Source organism: Typopeltis vanoorti, chromosome 12 (assembly GCF_054136105.1).
Source record: "Typopeltis vanoorti isolate ZY-2024b chromosome 12, IOZ_Tvanoo_1.0, whole genome shotgun sequence".
Taxonomy (NCBI): Eukaryota; Metazoa; Arthropoda; class Arachnida; order Uropygi; family Thelyphonidae; genus Typopeltis; species Typopeltis vanoorti.
The window spans coordinates 133,765,635-133,789,810 of record NC_143560.1 but is presented as its reverse complement, the minus strand read 5'-3'; the positions used below and the strand labels follow the sequence as shown (position 1 = coordinate 133,789,810).

Below are 24,176 nucleotides of genomic sequence, written 5' to 3'. Positions count from 1 at the left end.
AGAATGAGGCCAAAGAAAAGAAGTGTGCACCATTAATAGTGGTTTACTGAGAGTGTGGGTTACAGAAGTCAAGATAGAAGAAGTGTGTGAAATAGACAATTATGTTAACATGCCATACAGCCAAAGTTATGTGAAGTAGTTAAAATTCAGAAGGAAGGAAAATTAAGTTAGGACTGCTAGCTGAATGTGTGATAAGGATCCAGAAAAGTTTATGAGATCACTATATTATTTACTAGAATAGAGGCATTTGCCTATTAAAAGGGCAGTTCTATTATGAAACCAGTCAGTAATAACTTTCATAACAAACTGCATCAAGAAATTAACTGTGGTATCCACTTCAAATGCTTGTAGGAAAATTAGGAAAATGCCAGAAGAGATTAATGCATGAAGTTAATGCTTACTCCCCATATGTTTTTTTTTTCAGTACATCTCCACACTAAGAGCCTAAGAATGTTTTCCTCCAATACTTACCTTAACATAGTGTTCACCTGGGGATGCTTAAGGGTCAAAGCTGTATAACTGAGAGGAGACCTCCACATAGCCTTTAAAGGAATGCAGATAACCAACCAGGTGTTATATATTTTTATTTATATTTTTATGATTTATATTTAAAGAGTTTGTTACTTGATTAAATCCTTTCTTATTAATAACCTTATTCACTTAAAATCCTACCAGCTGTTCTATTGTTATGTCGTTGCTTTCTCTATATTTTCTGATTTATATCTTCTTATTCTATCTTTCTATCGCTATTTTACTTCGTCAGATATCGGGCCTAATATGCTTACATCTAGGATTGTTTCCTCTTCGGATACTGGCGAATTTATATTTTGCTGCGCCAGCCAGTATCCTATAGCAGAAAAGGATTCTTGCTCAGGGAGACAATACTAGATTCTGAGGCTTTCTTACACAATATCTTACTTTAACACTGCCGTATAGATTCAGATTATCGCAGTCATGACCTAAATCTATAATTATATACATTATTTAATTCCTTCCCGCCAAAATAGGTAATATTTTATAAGTGGTAGTTAGGAATCGTAATCAGACATGACTCAGGTTCAGGTAAATATGACAAGTTTATTGGAATATCTAAACACAATACATAAAAATTCATACACTCAATTTGACTCAATACTAACTAAAAGGACTCGATTTAAGAGGTTAACATATTCTAAATTAATTCAAAGGTTAAGAAACATCGTAAAACACAGTAAACGAAAATTGGGATAGATAGCAAATGATATGAAGTTAAACTAAAATTCCTTTCTGTAATGCTATTTATAAGATAATATAAACAAACATTCTAATGTTACTCAGTTATTGAAATCCACAATTCTGATCTCATTAAGTTAATCCTATCACATACAATTACTAAAGATCTTTTCCAAACAATTCTTCTTACTCTCTCAAAGGAGGTTAACTTTCTAATTAGTGACTGTCCACAGAGTTCTTTAGAATACTGTTCTTAATTTCACATTCGCAAACAATCTTCTCTCTTCTAATGAATTTTATACACAAATATAGAGTAATTTCACCTTACCGAACTTTTTCCGCATCTTTCAGCACCACGTGTATGTCTGGTTACTTCTTGTCTATTGGCCAGTCCATATGGCAACGTAGGGGTTATGCTATCTCCATTATTTCTGCCGAAAACTAACTTAAATCTTTGCGTTTCAGGAACAACTCGATGGGACTTCTCAGCGACGGCTTGATTCTGCTAGGACTGGAAATTTTTACCTTCAGCTCTGCGTAGAATCCTTCTCTATTTTCAAGAAAGTCTGTTGTCTGACATCTTATCTTAGCACAGACACTTCATCCCCCCCCTTTACGTGAACTCTCGCTAACTCCCAAGCCACCAAACAGGAAAACGATACGACAAGAGAGGGTCCTTCGATACGGCGCTCGTCCCCTTATATTCTTCAATAGAGCGCCCTCTTTTTTTTTTGGAGTCCCCTTTGCACACGGCACATATCTTTTCACCCCTTGGGTTCATCCCTTGCTTTTTCCCGATGCTGTTATGCTCTTGTATTCCCAGAATTCGCTTCAATATATGTTCCGCTTAAGCAACTGCCGCCAGCGTTATGCTGTACACATGTAGTTTTATACCTTCCAAGAATTATTATTTAATAACTATTTGATGACTCACAGTTAATTTTACACAGCTTAAGTGAGGCTTAAATTAAGTCAGATTATCCCTCTTATAAAACATACTCAAATAAAATCTTAATATGATCACAATAGCTTAAATATATGGTACATGAAATAAAGAATACATATTTTATACAAAAAATGAAGAAGTTTCACTTTTGATTTCAACTGATGTGCAGGTATTTCTCTTTATTAGTAAGTTTAATGTGTTAGATTCTGAATGAATGATTTCTTTGCAAGATTCCTTCATTCAGGATCTAACACAGGATTTCTGACCTAATGTCCAATCCTCACCTTCTCATGGTGCACTCTGTTATTTATCTACCTAGATACTGAATGAACGAGGATGGGCTGGCAATTTGGGATTTAGCCAACCATAATGTATTCTTATTGGCTTTAACTGCAATATTAAACGATGGTACAACATGACAGAATTTCACGCTGGGGCGTCGCCCGGTTAAACAAGGCCCCCAATGTTTTTGTCAGGGAACCAGGGCAAACAGTGATGGATCAGATTATGAAGGAAAGTGGTATTAAATTTGATATCAAAATTGGATATGTTAATGTCAGCTCTTTGCTTTATGCAGATGTTATACTTCTAAATAAATCCACTACAAGTCTGAGAGATTCCCTGACTAAATTGAATAACTGTTGTGATAGATATGGTATGAAGGTCAGCAATAACAAGACAAAGATAATGAAAATACAAACTGCATTGTGAATGGAGAACCTATAGAACAAGTAAAACATTTCAGCTACTTAAGTACAATTTTTAGTGAAGATGGTAAATTAAATATGGAAATAGACAACAGATCAACAAAGTTGGTATGGTAGGAAGTCAACTGAATAAATTTATATGGAATAAGAGAGAAATTAATCATAACACTAAATTAGCTGTATACAAGACAGTGTTCAAACCAGTTTTAACTTATGGATCTGAGAGCTGTGTTAGAAGTAAAACACTTGACCAAAGACTAGAGACCACAGATATGAGAGTCCTGAGAAAGATTAGGGGCATGAACAAATGGCATCATCATATTAAAAACGAGGATATTAGGAAAGAACTTGACATTGTCAGCATCCAGGAATGTGTTAGCAGAGCTAATCTCAGGTGGTATGGTCACTTAAACAGAATGGGAGAGGAAAGATTAGCAAAACAAGTGTTCTCTGCCAGGTTGGCAGGAAAAAGACCCAGAGGAAGACCAAGATATAGGTGGATTGATATGGTAAAAAGTACCTTGGAAGATAGAAATATAAGATCTGACAATGTTGGAGTCTTGATAATAGATTGATTTGAAGGAAAATTGTAGATAGGAAGTTAGTAATGATGTAAATTTTTCATGTAGTAATATCATATCCTGTACACCCCTTAAGGGTAAATGTCAGGAATTTGATGATGACATAGTGTTCACAGAAGTAAGAGTTTTGTACAGGGCCTGGGATTTCAAGGTGACTTGCAGCACAAGATTATAGTGTAACTAAACTGTATCTACATGCTTGTGTTAAAAGAATACTTTAACATAAGTGAATGTAAATCAAAGTTTAACTAATAAATAGGACTTTAGAAGTGCTACAGAACTGATAGACAGAGATAAGCTATTTAAACTAATTAATGCAAGGTATTTCAGAATATGTGTCTAATGTAAATGATTACTTAAGTGCAATAAACAGGTCATAATAATTTGTTGAATTAAGAATCATAGCTAGATCACTTATTTAAGTGATCTGGCAAAAGCTCGTATTATGTAATTTTGTACACTTGTTATTAAATCGTTATGTTACATAGAACTGAGTCTGAAACCTACAGCAACATTTCAATATTAACGGTTTAGACAAGTAGTAACCCTCTTTCAATACATTCAGAAGATGAACTTCTGTTTCCCACCTGCTCAGCTCATAACTGAGTTTACAGCCTCCAATAGGTCACAACAGACAATCAAAGCTAGATTATGCTGGATAAAAGGCCAGCTACTCCATTTTAGCAAATATGAAAGATTATCCCTGGAATCTGCCTCTACTTCAAACCTAAATAAATTTGGATTCATAAAACTGCTTAAAATCTGGGAAACAGTCATCCTCAGACTATCAGCACAATGGGCAGGAACACCAATCAAGCTCAATACGTGGAACTATTGAAGACTTTTAGGCATAACTGTTTCTATGCTTCAGTTTTCACTTACCCACTATAGTGCCTGTGTGCATAATGATGCACCATGTGACTTTGCCAAAATATTGGAAGTATTAATTAGATTTCAATTAGTATATCATCCATTATCTCTTCAAAAATACCAGTATAAATGATCAACATATAAATCTGATCACCAGACTTTCATATTTAGATTCATGTTCATGTGTACAGATATTTTTTCACTAATGTATGCTATATCCAGTGAATTCCAAATCAAATCAAAAAGTGTATGACACTAATTTTGAATGGCATAATTATTATTATTATTATTCAGGCCTCCATGGAGTCAAAAGACTCATCGTGGGAGGCCCTTCCTAAGAAACACGAAGTCTATCAAGACTCATCGTGGGAGGTCCCTCCTAGGAAACACAAAGTCTATCATACCACTCCTTAAACTTATTGACCATTATGCAGAATTAAAATAAAAATTATATTTTACACCAATTAAAAATTAGGCTCAAAATGATTAACCATATATATAAAAGAAAACTGCAAAGTATTCTTTTCAAAACCATGAATGGATACCTAATATATTAACATTAAATTCCAAGACATTAGAAGTGCTATATTAAGCCTAACAATGTGGTTGAGTGGTGAGGATTCACTCATCTTCAAAAGCAATTCAGCCTGTTGGAAAATTATGATCAGTATATCAAAAAAACAACAGTTTTCATGGAATTCAATTCAGCAAACCAACTAAAATCAAACAATCATAGTGTGCATTATTGAAGATCTTTATTACAAAGTGCAGATTTTCACATTACCAAATTTAAATGAGGCATATACTCACCAATACCACTGTGTAGCTTTCCAACGGGTTTGAGCTGCAAAGTTTGCATTATTGAAAACAATCCTTTAGGCCAGATACCAGTAACATCTGAGACACACTACATTAATAAAAGAAGTAAATCTATGCCAGTACAATGCAATGATACTATTGCAACATAAATTGTATTTTATAAATAACTAAAATCAAATACACTGGTGTCCAAAAGCTAAGGAGAAACTACAGTTTATCTATATATGAAAATATTTTCATGACTACAGTCAAATGTGAACATAAATTTATTGCCAGCATACTAATAAATTATATTACACAAAAATGCATTACAAATTTCATACAAATTAAATTGCAATATGTTTTTTGGAAAAAATTACAAAGGACATAGTTAAGGAATTAATGTACAGTGCTTACAAAAAAATAAAAACTGTGGAGAGACATTTCACAGCATGAAATATGTCCACCCTCGAAATGTGATACAGCTCTCACAACATTGTACCATGCTTAGCACCAAGTGATTCGTGAGTTCCTTAGGCAAACTGGCCCAATCCTCCTTCAGAGCAAGAATAAAGCCTTGTTTGTTTTTTGGAGGGGAGTTTCGAGCAGCAGTGCATCTCCCTATTGTATCCCAAACATGTTCTACGGGATTGAGATCTGGGGAGGGTGCTGGCCACTCGATTTGATTAATATCCTCAGTCTCCAATATATCCCTTGCCCATGTACAATGCGGCATGGTAATGTCATCCATAAAAATTAATTCTTTGCCTACTGTACCATAGCAGTACATCTCCCTAATGCATTTGATTAATAACCTTGGTCTTCAGCGTATCCACTGCTAATGTACAATGTGTGGCACTGCATAAAAATTAATTCTTTGCCTACAGCACCACTGGACAATCGAACATGATGCTGAAGAACTTCGTTATAACATCGTTCACCAGTCATAGTCCCTTTTCCCAGCACTTGTAAGCTCAGTGCTTCCATTAAGCATAATGCTTCCCCATCCTATACCACCAGCACCACCGTATCCATTCCTTTCAAGAACATTCTTGTGATGGAACGCAGTACCAGATCAAGTGTTGTCTAGAATCAGAGGAAAGACTAAAACGACTCATCTGTAAAGAGTACATTAGCCCATTGGTGTCTTCCAATTTTTATGGATACAACACCACTGAAAATGTGCTCTACAATGAGCTGTGGATAAAGGGATGCAGACTACAGGCCTTTTTACATATAGGCCTACTTGTTATAGACGTCAAGATATCTGTGTTCCTGTGCTTGAACGGAGCAGACTTGCAAGTTGACATGCTGTGGTGCATTGATTACGTTTTGCTGTAATAAACAAAAATCTGCCTTCATGCTCCGTGGTAGAGCAAGGGTGACCTCTTAGCAAACATCTGGAACACATGCCACTCTTTTTAAATGCTGCCCAGAGTTTGGATACAACACTATGTGAGATTCCAAACTCTGACTGGTAATATCAGTAATTCTGCAGCCTTCCACAATTCTTCCCCATGTGAAATCATCTAGATGATTTCTTTGAGACATTACAAGACATCCAAGTTTACAACTTTATTCCTTCATGAAAAGAGCTTCCTTCAAACATAATTCACTTAGCACATCTTTTTGCCTTTTATCCCATGACCCCTTTCAAGTGATTCAAAAATTTGAACCCGCTTTCTACTCAAAATCAGTTATATAAATTGATACAAGCTGATTCATCTGAATATGCTGTTGTAATCTTCAGAAATAGCATTCATAGGTTTCGGATCTTCAGAAATAGCATTCATAGGTTTTGGATACAAGTGTGTTCAACTCTTCCACGGAAATGATTATCTCTCTCCCACTAAATTTTGGGAGTTTCATTCTATGTAGATATCAGAAATATTATTTTTACTGTTTTTTGATCTTTCTAGCACCAAGCAACCATTTCAGTGGTTAACTGATCATTGTATTTACTTTGTATGCCTGTCTCTTTGAAGTGCTTATTTGTTCAAAACAGTTAATTTCAGTACAAAAATAGTTGTGCTATTTTCATTAAAGGTATGTACTGTGTTTTGCTCTCTTGGAGGAGCTAAAAAAAGAAATGTTAGCTACTAAGAGAAATGTTCAATATCAGATTAAAATTCAGAACATTGTTTCTAATGTGCATGAAAAATGGTGTTCAACAAAGAAATTCCCTAACCTGTCTGTTTAACATAGCATATGAGGTCACTTGAGTGATGGTATTAACATAAAGACAATTTTCTTCTATAAGTACAAATTCTTATATGTGATAATGACATAATATGAAAGATGCAAATAGCGATGAAAGAAAGAAACGTTTAACAAGTTCAGAACAGGCAAATACATCTACAGATTGAATTTTAAAAAAAAAATGCAAAATATATGAAAATAGCTAAGAAAGCTTTCTTAGCTATTTGCATATGATGGTCCTCCTCAAATATCATAGTACTATCAAACAGAAATCAGTTCCTACAAAATTTAAATTGTCAAGTGCTGATATTCAAAAATGTATTCTTTCTGCAGTCACATTTGATTTTAAGAAAAACAAAAAAATAAATTAAAGATGCCAAGAAATTATATTCTTCGTTTAATTTATAGTATAACCAAGTGGAAAAACTTTCAACATCTATCTCTAATCCAGAGTATTTTAGTAATAAGGTTAATAACCTTTTGGCTACTTGTATATGAAAATATGACTTCTGCATTACTTCAACCTTAGTATCACCTCTTTGTCTGCCTCCCACTGACGACACTCAAATAAAGGAGGGCTGCTAACTTTTTCTTCTAAAGCCATAGTACTCAAAACCATAATCTTTCCTGCTCAGGTGTACATAATAAATATTACAGACATCAAAGAACCTGAAGAAAAGCAATTATATAGTAAACCTGTGCAATTTTTTTTGTCTAGCCCAGGGGTCGGCAACCTTTTCAAGCTGGCGGGCCACATTCAACTTTTATTTTTAATAATCAGGCCACAAGCGTTTAATTAAGAGAAAATAGTGAGTGAAAAAAATATTTAAGTTATCAATTTTTATTATAACAATCTTAAAAAAACACAGAAATATTTAAAATACGAGATATGAAACAAGCATGAAAATGAAACTCAATGAAAATTATTATCACGTAAAAACAAAGTAATATAGTTTATGCATCACAATTTATTATATGTGTCTCCCTGCTTAATGTGACTTTTGTGATTGTTTTCCCTTAGCCAGATTATCTATATCTACTTTATAACCTGAAGTGCAAATTCGAATTAAAGCATGCAAATATTCATCAGTCAGTTGAGAAGAAAATTTATTTTTTTTTAAAACTCATGGCAGAAAATACTTGTTCGCAAATGTATGTGCTTCGAAATGTGACTATCATCTTCTTTGTGGCACTAATTAATCCTTCAAATTTTTTGTAAGCATCTATAAAATTTTTGGATATTTTCTAATGAAAATGCATTCTTTAATGTTTGATTGTGTTGTAAATCCAAAATTTCCATCTGTAGTTGGTTTGGTACGTTATCAATGTCGACATCAAAAAGGTTCAAAAATAATCGCATTTCGATGCTATTTTTATGAAAATCCACAATTCTTGTTGAAAATTCCGTTTGTAAATCTTCAATGATACCAACAAAAGTTTCCTTTTGTGTTTGTCATCCAACTGTAGATGCAGATTTGCAACATATATAATGATCTAGATTTTCTTCCATCATATGTTTCTTCAACAGACATAGTTTGCCTGCAGGTTCAAATTAAGTTCATTAAGGTAGTTATGTCTACCATAAATGCAAGAGACATAATACATTTTTTATCAGATAGTTGTGTAACGTCCTTATACTCAACTGATTCATTATGAATACTTTGCTTCTTAAATATGTTTTGCTGAGGAATCAAAGAAACTTCTAATTTATTAATGATTTTTTTTTTTAAGTTCGCAGTTCAAACCCTTGTATTGGCTTTCATGTTCATTCTCGTAATGAAGTCTGATATTATATTCTTTAACAGCAACACTTTTATGACAAAGGGGCTTACCCCCATTTTCAATAAAGAAGTACTTGCTGTTCCATTCATTATTAAACCTTCTTCCTTCCACTGCAATTTTATGTTTTCTTGAATGCATTTTTGAAATTATTTTTAACAAATACAGGGTGTTTCAAAAAGAATGACCCGATTTCAAATAATTATATTTAATTATTTGAAATTTGAATTTCTGCATGAGTCATGACATTTTTAAAAATGTTTTAAAAATGACATTTTTCAAATTTCAAATAATTAAATATAATTATTTGAAATCAGGTCATTCTTTTTGAAACACTCTGTATATAAGACGGCGCAGGGAACGTGACTGAAAAAGTGCACCAAAATCTTGGTTGTTGTCGGATGAAGTCGCCTTTGTCATCCCACCCATGATGACTCACACGGTTGATTCGCACCAAGTTGCACGGCAATATCACGAAGTATGGTTATAAAATTATTTTTAATTTATTATTCATATTATAAAATAATTCAACATATGGGCCACCAAAAATGCATGTTTGGGCCGCATGCAGCCCATGGGTTGCCAACCTCTGGTCTAGCCAATATTTCTTCAACTATCAACGAAGCATGGAGGATTTAGACTTCCAGTCTTAAAATTCTGCTATTTAAGCAATACAGCTTCAAAAATCCATAAAATATTGCAAACTAATCACACATGTGCAGACCTTCTCCAGTACTACTTGGGTTTTCATCTTCCTCTGGAGTTAATGATTATAAAGGTCCAAAAGCTGAGATTGTTCCTGAATACTACAACACTCTGTGCTTAACTCTAAGACTGCTAAAACACTCCAGAATTGACATTCTTTCCATTAAAAAAAAGTAAAATTTGGTATAAAGAAATTTTTAATCTCTTTTGGTGGGAAGTTTTATAGTTGGGTACTGACAACAATATTTTGTTTCATAACTTGATGAAGTTCCAAGGATATCCTAACAGGAAGGATCTTGCTTGGAGAATTGCATATGGTCACCTCCCAGTCAATGCCATCAAATGGAGGTACTTTAACATCGGAGATCCAATCTGTGACATCTGTTACCAATTGGAAACAGTAGAACATGCTATCTGTCTTTTTTTCTCCTAATACTATCAGGCTCTCTTGCACCCCTATACTAACTACTCTAGGCCTATGATGAGCAACCCTTTACTTTTTCACCTCAATAAAGGTCGAAACTGGTCTGGGTAGTGACCCTCCCCATAATGCATAGAATTATACATGTCCTTAATGATATGTGCTTTGCATTATGGGATACTAAGGCAAGTGATGTGAAGTCATCAGCCTCTCTATACAAATAGTCTAGTCGTGAAGTTACTTCATGAGCAAACTTTATTTGCTTACACTTGGATAAAGGATTAAACCAAGTGGAAAAGCTTTCAAAAAAAAAAAAAAAATGATACTAAATACTTGCAGGACCAATATTAACAAATGACTCTGAAACCTAGGTGTTATCAAAGACAAATGAAAGACTGCTAGGTTTATCTGAAAAGAAGGGTTCTCAAATGTATTTGAGAACCCTTCTTTTTTTTAACCATAAACTACACAGATTATTCAATAAGCCAGATATCATCAAAATACGATACTAAATATATATTAAAAATCAACGGCTTAGCTAGACATACACATGAATAATAACAGGAAGGTGTTTAATACCAAACTAGAAAGAAAAATGACAACTGGAAGATCCAAACTGAGATGGAAAGAGAATGATCCAAGATATTAAGGCTATGGAAGTGAACAACAGGAGGAATATAGCAAGGCTAGGACCAACATAGGACTGTTGAGTCGGTGATGATGATGGTCTGTCACTGCTTATCTCATTTAACAATCTTTCAACATAATTATTTCTGGCATCCATGATAACCTTTATCATCCAATTTCTTTTATAGTAGTCTTTCCTAAGTGAGTCAAGATATACCTTTTGTGAGAGAAAAGGCATGACCATTTTGGTGGCATTGAAGGTGACTGGGTTGTCCTTGCTTCATTAGAAGGTAATACTGAGATCAATGCTTAAGGCACTGGTTGAAGATGATTTTGAAACTCAGGATATCTGAGCAATGTGTAGTTTATCAAATTAGTAGGATGAATGGAGAGTACTATCATCAGCAAGGTGTGAACAGGATTAGTGGTGCCTGACAATAGGTCATGACATATGGAGAACAACCAGAAGTTGGCTATTCTATTACAGATTTAGGGGTAGGCCAAATGATGACGATTTTCATAGTAGGTCTTAATGCCAGATGTGATTCAAAGCTCTTGAAATGTCAAGAGTGACAGCATGTTTCTCCAAACTTTTCTGTGGCAACATGTCCAGTGGCTGGACATGTTGCCACAGGCTAAACGCTCAGAATTTAACTTAGAATGGCAGAATCCATACTGGTGGTCACTGATAACTGTGGACCTCTAGGCAGTGGAGAAGTTGATTATTGATGCAATTCTCCATTATTTTGAAGAGGACTGAAGTATGACAATTAGGCAGTAGTTTGACAGCAGACTTCTATCTCCCGTTTTTTTTTTTTTGGAACAGCTTGGATATATGATTGCCTCCGCATACTGAGCATAAGTGCCAGCTAAGTGTAAAAGATTGTAGCAATGAAACAGGACAGGCATTAGAACTTGAGCAAGATGTTCAAGTACAACTGGAGAGATGCCATCAGGACCAGAAGACTTTTTTAGTGTTCAAGTTGATTTTGATCTAAGTCGAATTTGATTTATATTATTAAAATTATGGGAAATTAAATATGGAAATAGACAACTGTATTAGCAAAACTGGTATGGTAGGAAGTCAACTAAATAAATTTATGTGGAGCAAGCAAGAAAGAAATTAGTCAAAAAAAACTAAGCTAGCTATATACAAGACAGTGTTAATTTACAGATATGAGACAGGACAGTGTTAACTTATAGATATGAGAGCTGGGTTGGAAATAAAATACTTGATCAAAGAGTGAAGATGATAGACATGAGAGTTCCGAGGAAGATAAGAGGTGTGAACAGATAGGATCAATGATAGAATCACATTAAAAACAAAGCCTATTAGAAAGGAACTTATATCTGCAAAGGGTCCTTGCAAATTGAACAAATAGCAAGAACCCTTTGCAGATATAATTTGTATACTGCCTTTAAACTAGCTAGAAAGTTATCTTTCTTACCACCTATCAAAGATACATTATCACCTCTATCTTTACCTGGTGTTTATCAAATACTCTGTTCTTGTCATCTTTGCTACTTGGGATGGAGTGGCCATTCTGCTCAAATATAGATAACTTCCTGGCTAGTTTGAAGGTGGTATACAAATTATATCCTTATATAATTTGTATACTTTAAACACTTTATAAACACTTGCTATTGTATATACACTTCGAATTGCAAGGACCCTTCGAATCAAAGAACATCAAGATTTCTGGAATCTCAAGGTTCAGGTCTTGCTTCTCATGACACCAACGCTAGACAGAGTTCACAGGAACTGTACTAATATGCTACACTACAGTAGGTTCAATTTGATCGTCTATGTTTTGAATCGTGTGAAGCCCTACACCACTATCCTACTCTTAATCAGACAGACTGCATGCCCATCTCTAAGTTTTGAGAAGTAATGCTGTTAATTGTTTATTTCTTTTAAATTAATTAATTATACACCTATTCTCTGAGCTCTAATAGTGTTTCCTTCTACTGTACAGCTGCAACTGAGACACACATGCTCTATGACTCATTCTTGTATTCAGAATTTAAATGCTGTTACCAGTTCTTTCTTCTCTCTGAAAGAAGCTCATGACATTTTGAGTAAAATATACAGGAGTAATATATTTATATTACTCCTGTATATTTTCTCTTATAAGTGTGAAGCCATTATTTAAAAATTATATTATGCAAAATAGTATGTTTGTATGTTTATATAAAGAAGCAGGTTTTTTTAAATGGATTCTCAAAATATGCTGGTCATCCAATGGTATTTTTTTTGTACTCTAAAAATTCAATTAAAAAAAAAAATATATATATATAAATAAAATTAATAAAAAAAAAACTTATCCCACAGTATGAATATACTATAGGTTTTGCATAAAACCTTTCATATGTGGGAGCCACATAAAAACACAGGGAAGCTTTGTGTGCCTTAAGGAACTTGAAGTGATGGAAATTGTAACCAATTACATTTACATTCGGTACATCACACAGCATCCCTTGCAGTGAATTTTGGAACTATCTCCCTCCACCTCAGATATCAGATGATGCATAATGTATTCCTGCACAGTTGGACTGCATCTAAATGGTTTTGGTGTTAGGTGTCTGGAGAGAGCTTTGTTCACTGAGCATGCTGACGTGCAAATTCAGGAAAACTTAAGCAATTAGAGTGGAAGCAAGTGAGTTTGTGTGAAGGCATTCATGAAGCAAGTGAGTGTGAAAATGACCAAGTGAGGAATCTAGTCTCTCAAGCAAAAATATTGAATAAGGTAGTCAAATTCAGAAAGTAAAGGTGGGTGGGGGAAAAAAGGGATGTTGCCATTTCTATATACTAATGCCAGAGGTATCAGGAACAAGAGGAAGGAGTTTTTGGTATTGGTTAGTGCAACCTTGCTAAAAGTTATAGGCATTAGTGAGACTTGGCTAACAGCAGATGATGTAGTTATAAGGATTGAATGTGAAGGTTTAGTATTTTCAGGAAAGATAAAGAAGATAAGATAGGGGAGGAGTACTGTTGATGATAGCAGATGAATTGGAACCAAAAAGAAGAGGAGATAGGCAGGAGGGTGGCTGTTCATTTGAAGCAATCTGGTGTGAGATTAAGACCAATGGGACAAAATATACATTTGGTTGTTGCTATAGGCTAGGGAGTTCCACAGATGATCCGGAAGACGCATCGCCAAATTAGTACAATGAGTACAGGTCAAGTGATTATTATGGAGGACTTCAACCATGGAGATATAGACTGGAAGGAAGGAAGATCACATGGTAGAAAGGAAATAGAATTTATACACCTATAGAGATAATTACTTAAGGCAGGAGGGGAGTAGAGATGGGAGAGTATTAGACCTGGTCACAGGATCAGAAGAGCTATCCATAACCAAGGAGAGAAGAACATTGCCTCCAATTGGTGAAATGACCATGCAGTCTTGACTTGGGAGATTGTAAAACATGAAGAATGTTCTGTCAAGATAGGGTATTTGTGGAACTACAAGGCAGGTGATTATGACATGCTTAGGAAAAAGGTTAAATCTGTACCATAGCATAAAACTCTGCAGAGTAAGGATGTTAGTAGTGCATGGGATATAGTTAAGGGTCATCTACAGGAAGCAGTATTAAATTGTATACCTAGGATAAGGAGGGTTAATCAGGAAGAAGTTAGATGGATGAGTAATATCACTAAGCACAAGCTGCAGAAGAAGAAAATGCTGAGGAAGGTATAAAAGAGAAAAGTGACCAGCAAACTCGTGAACAATGCAATGCTCAGCAAGAAAGGCAAAATCAGATTATGAGAAGAATTTAGCCAAGCAGGCCAAAGAAAATCCCAAAGAGTTTTTCTGTTATGTGGCAAGTAAGAGGAGGAATGACTATGGAAGATTAACCTTAATGAGTGATGAGGGTCACGAGAAGACAGAAGCGGATAAAATAGTTGAGTTATTGCTTTAACCTATGTGACAGACACTAATGTGGGAACACTGGTGGTCGAAATGGAGGTTCTTAGGATATTGCAGAATATCAATGTAAATACAGCTGTGGGATTAGAGAGGATATCAGCTAAGATTTTGCAAGAATGTGCAAGGGAACTGGCAATGTCTTTGACTAATATGTTTAATTTATGTCTCAGCTCTGGTAGAGTTCCAAGGAAGTGGAAAGAGAAAAAAATTATTCCTTTGTACACGGGAGGTTCTAAGAATATATTAGCAAATTATAGACCAATCAGTATCTCAGGCGTGGTGGTAAGTACTAGAAAAATTGGTAAAAAAGAGAATTCAAGAATGGGTAGATAAAAATATGATACTTTATGAGAGTCAGCATGGCTTTGTAAAGTGTCGGTCATGTCTTAGTAATTTACTAATTTTTATAATAGAGTAAGAGCTGAGTTGGATAAAGGAAACAGTTACACAATGATTTTGCAAAGGCATTCGACAGAATACCAAATGGATCACCGTTACACAAATTAGAGCAAATGGGAATGGATATAACACTGGTTAAGTGGATAAGAGGGTGGCTACTGGACAGATATCAAAAAGTGGTATATGGATAGGCAGAGTCCAGCCACAAACAGGTGGTGTGACGAAAGGTTCAGTGCTGGGACCATTGCTGTTTAATTTGTACATAAATGATATAGGAAATAACCTGAAAGGAAATATTCAGCTGTTTGCTGATGATGGGAAATTAGGCAGATTAATAGTTAATCAAGAAGATGTGGAGAGCTTGCAGGACAATTTAAACAGCTGTCAGTATGCGCCAAAGTTAATGGGTGTCATTTTAATTGCGAGAAATGTAAAGTTATGCATTTTGGAATAAATAGATTACAAGCTGTGTACTACATTGATGGCATTGTACTCTAGGAAATAGATGAAGTTAGAGATTTAGGGGTGGTAGTAGATAGACAGAGAGTTAAAGTTTAGAGGACATATTGCTAAGGTTGCCTATAAGATTACTTGGCTATTGAAGAACACATTAACAAGTAGAGATAAGGAAGTTGTAATTCCTCTTTATAAGGCATTGTTATGGCAACATCTGGATTACTGTACTCAAGTTTGGTCCCTGGGTTTCTTGGAGTTGAGGAAGCAATGGAGAAGATTCATAGGCAAGTGACCAAGATGGTGGTCACTTGCCTCTGTGGAACATAAGGATAGATTGAAGGTGTGTGGACTGCAAAAGTTGGTTGATAGGAGAAAGAGAGGGGATTTGATAGAAACATTTAAGTTGCTTAAAGGATTTTAAAGGATAGATGCAGGGGAAATGCTTCTGCACTTGACAAGAGGGACAAGAACAATGGGTCATCCCTGGAAGTTAAATAAAGGTGTGGTCAGTAGGGATGCGAGAACTAGATTTTTTGCTTAGAGAGTGCTGAATGAGTGGAATGGGTTGCCAGATTCGGTTGTGAGTGCTTTTTCTGTTAATGGATTGATGGATGAGAGGTTGATAGATTGTGCGGATAGATTTGGTCTCCCACAATAAATCTTCAGACTCCATAGAGGTGCTCATATATTTATAATAATAAAAGTTTCACAGCATTTGGATCACTGGGTGGTGCTCCACAAGGTAAAACAGGGATACTTTAATTTTGATCACCTTGTATATATATATACATATATATATATATGACATCTTGAAATTCATGAAAAAAAAAACATTCAGAGCCTTCAAATGAAATAGAGCATCACTGATTCAACAACTGAACCACAGTTGAACAATGGAAACCAAACTTGAACAATTTTGTTTAAGATTTACTAAGTTCAGATCATTTGAAGAAACTGCAAGACTCATTAAGTATGCAGACAATGTAACCTTAGACAAATTGGATTTAGAAAATCTTCAGTTGAATGATTTAGATCATTCTGAGCTGCAACTAAGGTACATTATCTTTAATACATTACAAAGCAGCTCAATTTGGGTGCAAAAATTTGTCAACTTAAGAGCTGAACTTGAAAAAGAACACTCATCTCTGAAGTTGATCAGAAATACTGAAAAGTGATCAGTTGGCAACTGGATTAACACGTTCGCTGCCACGCTACTTTTGCATGGTCTGTTCCCCTATGCCGAGCAATTTTACTTCTTCAAGGTCAGTACGATAATCTCGTTACCGGAGGTAAACGTCCTACGAGTATACTCGTAGTTGGCTTGTACAGAGCATATACGGTCTATGAGAATACACAGTTTTGATGCCAGCCAGACACGCCAAGGATTTTCACTTCTTCAAGGTCACTACAATAATCTCGTTCCCGGCGGTAAGCGTCATACGAGTATACTCGTAGCTGGCTTGTGAAGCAGGTTTACCCACTACGAGTATACTCGTAGTTGGCAGCGAACGTGTTAATGCACAAAACAAGATTCCGAAACTAATTCCATTCCTGAAACTTTTGATTGAAGAATCTTATTAACATTATTTTCATCAATATTTGCATCACTGTATTCAATAATGAACTCTGTAAATTATAGGAGTACACTTACTGATGAAATTAGTACTGCATGCAAAGCTCTCAAAAACAACCAAATGCAAGCCTGATATAAACTTTTTCTGTCAATCCTTGATGCAGAAGTAGAAGAGAGTAAAACAAGATATTTTCCTTTCCTTGATATATATATATTTTTTTTTTTTAATCTGAACCTAAGCTTATAATTTCACATTCACATTTAATATATTGCTTATAAGATAAAATAAATACTATTTATAAATGATGTTAGTTTTCATCATTTTTAAAAACATCTTTTAAAAAAACATGTTTTAAATTTCTTTCATTTATCATTTATTTCATTCTCTGTTTTCAAACACGCTACTGTCTTTTTGTACTTGTTCTGTTATTACAATTTTAAGTCTCTGTAATTCTTTATATACTTCTTTATATTTATTTTTGTTAATAGTAAAATAATGAATGCACATAAATAAGCAACAGGACTCCTTTTTCCAAAAAAGTCCATTATTAATGTTACTAATTCTTTAATTCTTGTGAATTACTAGTTATTAATAACAATATGCACTTCCTAAAGCTTTCCCATTTAAAACAATTCATAAGCTAGTGGTTGCCTAAACAGATTTCTTTACAAATGCATTTATGCATTTTGTTCTCTTTATACATAAAATAATACACACACACACACACACACACACACACACACACACACACACACACACACACACAGGTAGTTCCCGCCTTTATGAATTAATTGGTTCCTGGCGACCGTTCGTAAAGCAAGAGTTTATTTGCCTTAGAAATAATGCTATAAGTGAGAGTTATGTTGTAAGAAGGAACATATCAAATATAAAATGAATACTAAATGATAAGAAAAGACTTTACTGGCCAAAGATGCCTGTTTTCAATATATACTTTAATTTATCATTTATCAAACAATTTAAAAAGATTCTTTGAAAAAAAATTAGCTCATTTCTATATCACTGGGTGGAATCAACAGCTGTCGAGGTAGAAGATATATTAGGAAGCTTCGGTGCATATTTTTTTCAAAGAAGGCCTCGGGTATCATCTGCTTCACTGACTTTTGCTTCTTTTCATTTAAAATAGCTCAATACCAAAGCAGAAGCATTATTTATTTCACGGGAAAATTTACTGAGTTAATAAAAGTCTAAATCTTGTGATTCAAAGATTGCTTGAGCTTTTTCGAGAAGTTTAAACGCTTCTTCTAGGCCTTTTAAAGTGAAAAACCAAGTTAGAGCTACATATTCGTTATCTTCTTTGTCTTTTTCTTCTTTGTTTCTTTCTTGTTCCTCTAATTCAAGGAGATCATTGGGTGAGTGTTCCATAGTGTGAGATTGAAGCAGCTCATTAATATCACCTTCCGAAACTTCCATTTGCAACTGGTTAGCCATACTAATGAAGAGGTCTTAAAAAGAGTAGAAGAAGAAAGAAGTCTGTTAAGGAGGATAAAAAGAAGCAATGTAAACTGGATTGGACATATTCTAAGAGGGAATGGAATCATCAGAGATGCCATCAAAGGAAATATAGCCAGAAAAAAGACGCAGAAGAAGAGTAAGGAAAACAATGCTAGATGACATGCTGAATGGAGACAGGTACACAACCTTGAAAGAGAAGGCTCAGAACAGAAGAGAGTGGAAGGAAAGTTTCTGCTACTAAAAGAAGAACCTGCTCAATTGCAGAATACTCAAGAAGTAGTCATACTTAAGATCGCTTGAGTTTCAGAATTCACAATCTTTGTTGGGTCTTTAAAGCCTTCGAAATTATCATTAAATTCACGTCTATGCCTTACTCCTTTCATAGTTTTTTCGGAAACTTTTTTCAAAGCGCTCTGCATTACCTGAATTGCATCTAAAATGTTGAATCTCTTTCAAAACATTTTGATAGAAAAGGTTCCATCTTTATCGGTTACTTCTATTAAAATGTCAAAAGTCTCTTTGAGATAATGTGCTTTAAATGTCACAATCACTCCCTGATCCACTGGTTATAAAAAAAGTAAAAGGACCATCTTCTACTGATGAGAGATGGTCAGGTCATTGTCAATTATCAGAAGCGCTTAAATGGAATATGTTTTTTTCTCACAATAAAGGAAAAAAAGTGATGCATAAGCCAATCATTGAATAGGGAACCCGTGAGCCAAGCCTTCTTAGCTTCCATATTACTGGGAGAGTATCTTTATTAATTCCTTTTAAGCTTCTTGGATTTTCTGATTGATGCACAAATAAGGGTTTTTAACTTGCAACTGCCAGCAGCATTTCCTCCTAATAGTAGAATGATGTGATCTTTTAATGCTTTAAAACCTGGCATTGAGGATTCTTCTTTTGTGATGTAAGTTCTTGCAGGCATCCATTTCCAAAAACAGCCATATCAACATTAAAAATCAGCGATGCCGAATAATTTCCTTCTTTAATTATTTCTTCTAATTTTTCTGGATAAGATTTTGCAGCTTCACTATTGCTGCTGGCGGCTTCACCTTGTATTTTAAAGTTATGCCAACCAGTTTGCTTTTTATGGCAGTCAAACCACCCACTACTTGCAGCAAAAGTCTCTTTGCAGTAATCCCTTTTTTGGTCTTTCAGCATTTTAAAAATGGCTAATGCTTTAGTACAAATCGTTGCGTAGGTAATAGGCATGTTTAATCGTTGAGTTTGTTCGCTTATCCAAGAAGTTAACAGTTTTTCCATATGAGAAATTATACTGCCTGTTTCTTTATTACGCAACCATGTAGACTGCATGGCCTGCATATTTTTTACCTCTTTCAAATATTTTCTTTATCCTTTAAAATGGTGCTAACCGTAGACGTGGAAAGAGAAAATTTCTCAGAAAGGGATTTAAACGTGCTATCTGCTGGTAATAATTTCGTATTTCTTCTCTAACGTAATTGCTTTTCTTTGATTCTTTTGCTCATTTTCTAGTTTTGCACTGTTGCTTCTTTTTGACATTGCTGGAAAGGTAAAAAGGTTATACTTAAAAAGAAAACAAAATAAAAAATCGGGTGTAATTGAACACATTTGTGTTACCAAGGGTCATTCTAACTGATCATTACATATTGCGTAATTCCCCGTACATGCCCTTAATCGCCTTTGCCATGCAAAATTTAAAATAAAAATTCCGATACAAAAAATTCGTAAAGCGGGAATTCATAAAGTGAGAACTACCTGTGTGTGTGTGTGTGTGTGTGTGTGTGTGTGTGTGTGTGTGTGTATATATATTTTTTCATAATTCATTTTTACTCGGTTGGAATATTATGAAAAAGCTTTAATGACTGATACCGAGAGATAAAAAGATGACATGATATATTTGAAAAGATACTACTAGTACACTAGTTTCGTTGAGTTGATCAACATCTTCGGGTATCACAATCAAAGAAGTATATAAAGAATTACAGAGACTTAAAATTGTAATAACAGAACAAGTACAAAAAGACAGTAGCATGTTTGAAAACAAAATACGAGCTTGAGTTCCAAACAAACGTATACTACGTGCTGTCGCGAGTACGCCAGTACTGAACAGAGGTAAAGTGTGCATCAGAGAGATTGAAACTCAGGATGTTGTTGATATGAGAGGAATCTAGAGAAATTTCCCTAGATTCGCCAATCTTTCTCTCGAGTTCATCATAGCACACATAGATGTTAGAAGTTTGAGTCCAGTTCACAATATGTTGGCAGCCTTCGTCTGAGTTAGCTGAAAAGAGAACGTGGCTAGAGAGAGAGGTAGCTCTAGTCCTGTTATAGGAGATATTTCTACGGTGTTCTTCCAAACATAGAAGGATGGATTTAGCAGTCTGGCCATAGTATGGCTTTCCACAGCCACATAATTACAGAAGAAACAGAAATTGAAAATGAACTCCTTTTTCTTAAAAAAAATTTTATTAATAATGGTTTCTCTCCTAAGAAAATTGACAAATTTCTTTCCCCCAGTCACTGAACTACTTCTGAAGATCCCTCTTCTCCAAGAGCCTTCATCTTTGCCTTACATCAGCTCTCTTTCACCAAAACTGGCAAAGATTCTCAAGAAGTTTAACTTCAAAACTTGCTTCACTACGCTTCCAAAACTTCATTCAATACTTAGCAAACCTAAAGAAAAACATCTTCCAACTCAGTTTCCAGGAGTGTACAAGATTTTATGTGATTGTGGAAAGCCATACTATGGCCAGACTGCTAAATCCATCCTTCTACGTTTGGAAGAACACCGTAGAGATATCTCCTATAACAGGACTAGAGCTAGCGCTCTCTCTAGCCACGTTCTCTTTTCAGCTAACTCAGACGAAGGCCGCCAACACATTGTCAAACTTCTAACATCCATGTGTGCTATGATGAACTCGAGAGAAAGAATGTCGAATCTAGGGAAATTTCTCTAGATTCCTCTCATATCAACAACATCCTGAGTTTCAATCTCTTTGACGTACACGTTGCCTCTGTTCAGTACTGGTGCACTTGCGACAGCACGTGTATACGTTTGTTTGGAACTGAAGCTCGCATTTTGTTTTCAAACACGCTACTGTCTTTTTGTACTTGTTCTGTTATTACAATTTTAAGTCTCTGTAATTCTTTATATACTTCTTTGATTGTGATAACTGAAGATGTTGATCAATTCAACGAAACTAGTGTACTAGTAGTATCTTTTCAAATATATCATGTCATCTTTTTATCTCTCGGTATCAGTCATTAAAGCTTTTTCATATATAATTAATAAATGATAATCTGCTGCTACAATTACCTTAGGCATACAACAGAAATATTTAGAAGATTATAGGCAATTTGAGCACACGCTCTCAAAAAAAATTCACTACCTTGGTTATGGCTATTCCTTCTCTGCTAGCTCCATCTCATTTCGAGTAATGCTTCTAAATGTTGATAGTATTTATATTCAATGTGAAGAGTTAGTTGCTGCAGTCAGCTGAATTTTTGTTATTCATCCTAGTTTCCTGATTGATCCAATGGAAGTGCTCTACCCATTTAAATGGATAAAGTACTGTTCATTTAGGATTAAACCAATATAGAATACAATTTGGTTAGCTGATCCAAATTGCCAGCTGATCCTTACTTATTCCTCAATTAATGGTGATTAAATACACCCACAGTGAACTGCTAAACTAAAAGCTGAAATATCATTAAATGAAAATTCTAAATATGTGCCTAACTTATTTTTTTCACCCAATGTTTTAATTTAGGAGAAATGGCTGTTCCCTACATATAAAGGACCATAATTCAAATAACAACAAATAACATATAATGGAAAAAATCAATAGATTTTTTCCATTATATGTCCTCTATGTGCTAAATAGACCCCACCCGTTCTGGATTTCTTTTTCAGCTATATACTGGTGTGAAGCAAGTTCTACAACTATGTATGGGAACCAAAAAAAAAAAAAAAATACAAAAAAAATAATCAAATAAAATACTACTAGTAATAATAAAAAACAAAATAAATTATGTTTAGCAAACAAAATTTACCTTTTTAATGTTTATCCAAGATGTCAGGTAAGAAGGAACTGGAATATCAAAATATTTACACTGGCCAGGTAGCCTATTAAAGAAAATGGGACATAAATTACACTGATAACACTTTTACTCTCTTATTCTTTGAGTAAGGTAATAAATCAAGCTGACTCTTCCTAACATTAAAACAGGATTATGACCGCATCACCTGCTGCACACAAATGAAAATATTATAATGGTTATTATTAAAGAAGTACTGATTAGCAAATGAAATGAGTAACAGAAAAAAAAAAAAATGCAATGAGATGCAGAGCAGAGATAATAAGTGAAATTATGAAGAATGTAGGCAGAATACTATAAAACTCCCCACACAAAAAATGATACTTCAATCATAAGTTTTTTTTTTTTAAATATATATATTGCTTTGCATTTGCCAATTTTTTCAGACTTATTAATATAGTAGTAACACATTAAATATGGTTGCTAACCTCCTTCTAGGGGATGACACTTGAAGAACACATTAAATGAAACACTGTAGAAAATGATTTGGACATAAAAAAAAATGTTCTTCAGAATCAGGTAGAAGTTTGGCTGACATAAGTTAGCAAAAGTTAGTTTGGGGGGAGTGTAATGGAAGACTTTCTCTAGTGAGTGAGTGTACACAGGGCTTGAATATATGCTAGCCCACTTTCCCATGGCGAGTAGATTCTGTCAGCTGGACAAAGTAGAATATGTAATAAAAATAACTTTCTAAACAAACTCTTTAATTTTAAGAAAAGATAGACAGCACCAGTATTTACTTCATAGAACTCCTATTGACTTATTGGAACATATCATTTAAAAAACTGGGAGAGTAGGGGACAAGTACTTTTTCATAGCAAGTATGGTTTTGCATAATTTGATAAGCCCTGTGTGTGTGTGCACATGCATGCACACACACGCACACATTATCACATCCTCCATGAAGTCACTAGATGCATTATGGGAGGTCCATTCAAATGACAACACATTTATCACACTGAATCTTAAATTCCTGTATTGTGTTCTGTTTATCAAAATTCTTGATGTAAAAAATCTACTCCTCACACTCTTGCACAATTCCAGGAATGGCCTTGGGTTCTTCCCTCTCTTGCTTCTACTATTTTTATAATCCACTCTGTATTAATTGGATAAAATCCCCTCATTAATTTAAACATCTCTATTAGATCACCTTTTCTCCTATCAACAAAACGCCCTAATCCACATTCCTTTAACCTCTCTCTCCATAACCAAAATTCCAGAGTCCTAATATTTTCTTAGTTACCAGTCTCTGGACACTCTCCAATGTTTCCACATCATACTGAAAATAAGGTGACCAAATCTGAGCACAATACTCCAAGTGTGGTCTGACTAATGCTTTATATAGTGGCACAACCACTTCCTTATCCTTAAGATGTTCATATTGCTGCTATGATAAGAAGTACATTATGTGCAG

General features: G+C 34.7%; 1 protein-coding gene across 2 annotated transcripts in view; it reads right to left on the bottom strand.

Moving 5' to 3' along the window:
* Nucleotides 1-24,176, bottom strand: part of LOC150101236 (ERI1 exoribonuclease 3-like) — a 151,742-nt gene that overhangs the window by 36,579 nt on the left and 90,987 nt on the right. For both annotated transcript variants that reach the window (XM_090401742.1, XM_090401743.1), the window contains exons 5-6: nt 22,718-22,790; nt 5,127-5,223 (exon numbers count right to left, since the gene is read on the bottom strand). In XM_090401742.1, the coding sequence (XP_090257868.1) occupies nt 5,127-5,223; nt 22,718-22,790 (170 nt within the window). The remainder of the gene's footprint in view (nt 1-5,126; nt 5,224-22,717; nt 22,791-24,176) is intronic.